Source organism: Euwallacea similis, chromosome 3 (assembly GCF_039881205.1).
Source record: "Euwallacea similis isolate ESF13 chromosome 3, ESF131.1, whole genome shotgun sequence".
Classification (NCBI taxonomy): Eukaryota; Metazoa; Arthropoda; class Insecta; order Coleoptera; family Curculionidae; genus Euwallacea; species Euwallacea similis.
This window is the reverse complement of record NC_089611.1, coordinates 4,974,172-4,977,173: the sequence shown is the minus strand read 5'-3', so window position 1 is coordinate 4,977,173 and position 3,002 is coordinate 4,974,172. Positions and strand designations below refer to the sequence as shown.

General features: G+C 36.9%; 1 protein-coding gene across 1 annotated transcript; it reads left to right on the top strand.

The window, feature by feature from the left end:
• The first annotated feature begins 710 nt into the window (after positions 1-710).
• LOC136420008 (uncharacterized) lies at positions 711-2,148 on the top strand. Its single transcript, XM_066406633.1, has 3 exons — positions 711-1,036; positions 1,096-1,611; positions 1,670-2,148. Exons 1-3 carry the CDS (start codon positions 734-736, stop codon positions 2,087-2,089), a joined length of 1,239 nt encoding a protein of 412 aa, XP_066262730.1. The 5' UTR covers positions 711-733; the 3' UTR covers positions 2,090-2,148.
• The last annotated feature ends 854 nt before the right edge of the window (positions 2,149-3,002 follow it).

Sequence of the window (3,002 nt, the reverse complement as noted above, 5' to 3'; positions counted from 1 at the left end):
GGCAATCTTGCTTTGAGAAATGGCTTTCAGTAATTAAAAGAGTCATTATAAGGCTAGTTGATGGAAAGGTAATAATTTTGGTGCGAATTTCAATTTTTTAGTAGAAGAAAAAGACGAATAACTTTTTGAATCTCGTCCAACCCGCCCCTGGACGCGCCTCCCATACCGGTCCAATCATTGCCCTCCTGGTACCCTTTAGGTAAGTTATTTGTTAATTTTTGACCAAAGGGACTACAAGTGAGATGCGATAAGTCGTGTGAATTAATGCTTATCTCGAGGACTATAGCAAAGTAATAAAAAATATTCTGCATGCAAGAATCATGCAAATTAAATTCTATTAGCATTGATTTTGATATGCCGGCTATCTGATGCGAAATAACAAACACTATAATTAAAATCGACTATAAACGAAATCCTATATGAATATGAACTTTTTGTGATGGATTTCTCCGAAAAAGGCAATTGCATTGGTCATAGGCAAAATTAAAAATTTGCGTTATTGACTAAATCACAATAAACCGAAGCACGGCTACCAGGCCCGATCTAAATATGAACTAAGTTTAGATAAATATTAACTGGAACAATTCAATTTTAATGCTGAAAATGAGTTTTCACCGTCCGCCACTGTGCTTGGTTAATAGGGCAAATTAATAAACGGGTCTCAGTTTCGTTAAATTAAAAACGATTAAAATTTAATCTGGTGTCAGACATCAACACTAGTTTAATTGGTACAATGGCCACAAACACCACCGATCTCGCGGGAGACAACTTTCTGTCCGATTTGTTTAAGTGTGTGAGTGCAGAGGCATTAAAGAGAGAAAATATCGAGAAGTATGACCTGAAAATCTATGGAAGTGAGGACAAAATAGAGCAATATGGTAGCGATATTGCTTTTATTGATATATCTGCAGAGACGTTTGAGGCAGAAAAACGGGAGTATAACTTGGTGTTGAAGTACGGGCACACGCAGAAGAATGTTAGGAACAAAGTTCCTATAAGAGAAGGATTTAGGAGGGAGATAGAAGTTTATTCCAAGGTAACTTAGAAATATATCAAATGTGCAAAAATCCTAAAAATTACGCATTTGACTTGTAGCTAATCCCTTGCTTCCAAAAATTCCTGGATGAGAAGAACTTGCCACCGCTCTCAATATTTCCTAAATGCTTTCTAACAAAATTCTCTGAATCTGATGAAATCATAGTACTAGAAAACCTAAAGAGGCAAGATTACCACACTTACAACCGAAAATCTCCAATGAACAAAAGCCATATTAAAAAGGTTTTAGAAGCTTATGCCCAGTGGCACGCCCTGTCTTTTGCCCTTGAGGACCAAAATGATCAAGACTATCAAGACATTAAGAATAATTTTGTTCCGAATCCTTGGCAGAGCTATTTGAGGAATCAGTTAGGCGAGTTAATAGATATTGGTCAGGAAACTCTATATGCTATTCTGGAAGCAAATGGGGAAAGCAATTTGCTTATGAGGTATAAACAAAAGATTGGTAATGCGGAAGCAAGGACGGTACTAATGGACTTAATGGATATGGAGGAAAGTGTATCTGTGGTATTACATGGTGATTGCTGGAATAACAACTTTTTATTCAAATATCAGGTGAAAATCTCTAAACAATAATCCAAATTACCCAAACTACCTTCTTTTTATGTCGCAGGATAATGATCTGAAAAAGTCCATATGTACTAAGGTTGCTTTGATAGATTTCCAAATGACCTCATTGCGAAGCCCAATCTTCGATGTGAGCTACTTAATCTACACTGTAGCCTCAAAGAAAGAACTGAGACACTTCAAGCAACTGATTGAGCACTACTACTTTCATCTGGCCAACCACATCCGAGCTTTGGGTAGCAGTCCAGAGAAATTATTCCCTTTCAGTTCCCTTAAGATTCACTGGAGGAGATATGGCGCCTATGGGGCGATTTTAAGTCCCTTTATCGCCATGTATTGCTTTATCGATAAGGAGAATACAGCTGATTTTGGAGTGTACCAGACTTTGAGGAATGCTACAACTAAGAATAAGTACATGAAGAGGGTGGTTGCTGTTGCCAGGCACTTTGCTGAGTTTGAATTTTAGTACTTTGTATTACAGTAAACATCTCGTACATTTCGATTTTAATAAATCCCTGGCTGAAATGATTTTGTATGTAAATTGTATATTTTAATGTATTGTCTTGAAGAACCCTCATAGACCAATATTTTTTTTAAGAAAGCAGCGCTCGAAAAGTGTGATGGGTTAGCCACATTTATATTCACCTCATTTATTGAATGTTTGGCTACATTTATTCTGCTGAAAATGAAAAGGATTCCTGCAACGTCGACAAGGATAGCATTCAGCGGAGTCAACAGCTGTTGTGCAAAATTTCTGCTGAACGATATTCTTCAATACTGAACGCATTCTTTAAATACATTATTCAAATGGGAGCGTTGACGTAATATATTTATAAAATGTATTAATGTAACAAATCCTGTGAGAGAAATGTACCCCTTGAAGACGAAAGAAACACACTTATTCCGTTGAAAGAAATTTCAGTCACGTCTACATATTAGATTTTTTTATGGGGAAAATTTGAAAATCTGCGAGAGAAGCGCCCCAATTAAACTTTGAAGCATATCAGTGTTTAAGGAATACTACTGTCGAACCCGACACACAATGACTTCAGCCAGGGATAAATCCCTGGTCGAAATTACGGCATATGTGAATTTTCCTTCAATTAAACCATATAGACAAACTGAGAGACGAACAAACTTTACGCAAATTAATAGAATATCTCACCACGACTAGAAATTCATAGATGAATAATTAAAGTGCAACTGCATTCGAAGGCAATAAGGAAACGCGTTTGCTTTATACCAATTAGGGCTTTAGCAGTGAATACGAATAATCTTAGACAGTCTACAGAGTTCTGTAGCAGAAACAAGGGCTGTTCCTGTTCTAAAGTTTCTCTCCCGAAAACATCTCCCTTAATAGAGTTACAAGCCGTGGAAGG

Coding starts and splice junctions, on each gene's coding strand:
- LOC136420008 (XM_066406633.1), top strand. CDS start 734: ATGGCCACAAACACCACCGATCTCGCGGGAGACAACTTTCTGTCCGAT. Junction 1,037..1,095: donor AGATAGAAGTTTATTCCAAG/GTAACTTAGAAA, acceptor TTTGACTTGTAG/CTAATCCCTTGCTTCCAAAA. Junction 1,612..1,669: donor ACTTTTTATTCAAATATCAG/GTGAAAATCTCT, acceptor TTTATGTCGCAG/GATAATGATCTGAAAAAGTC.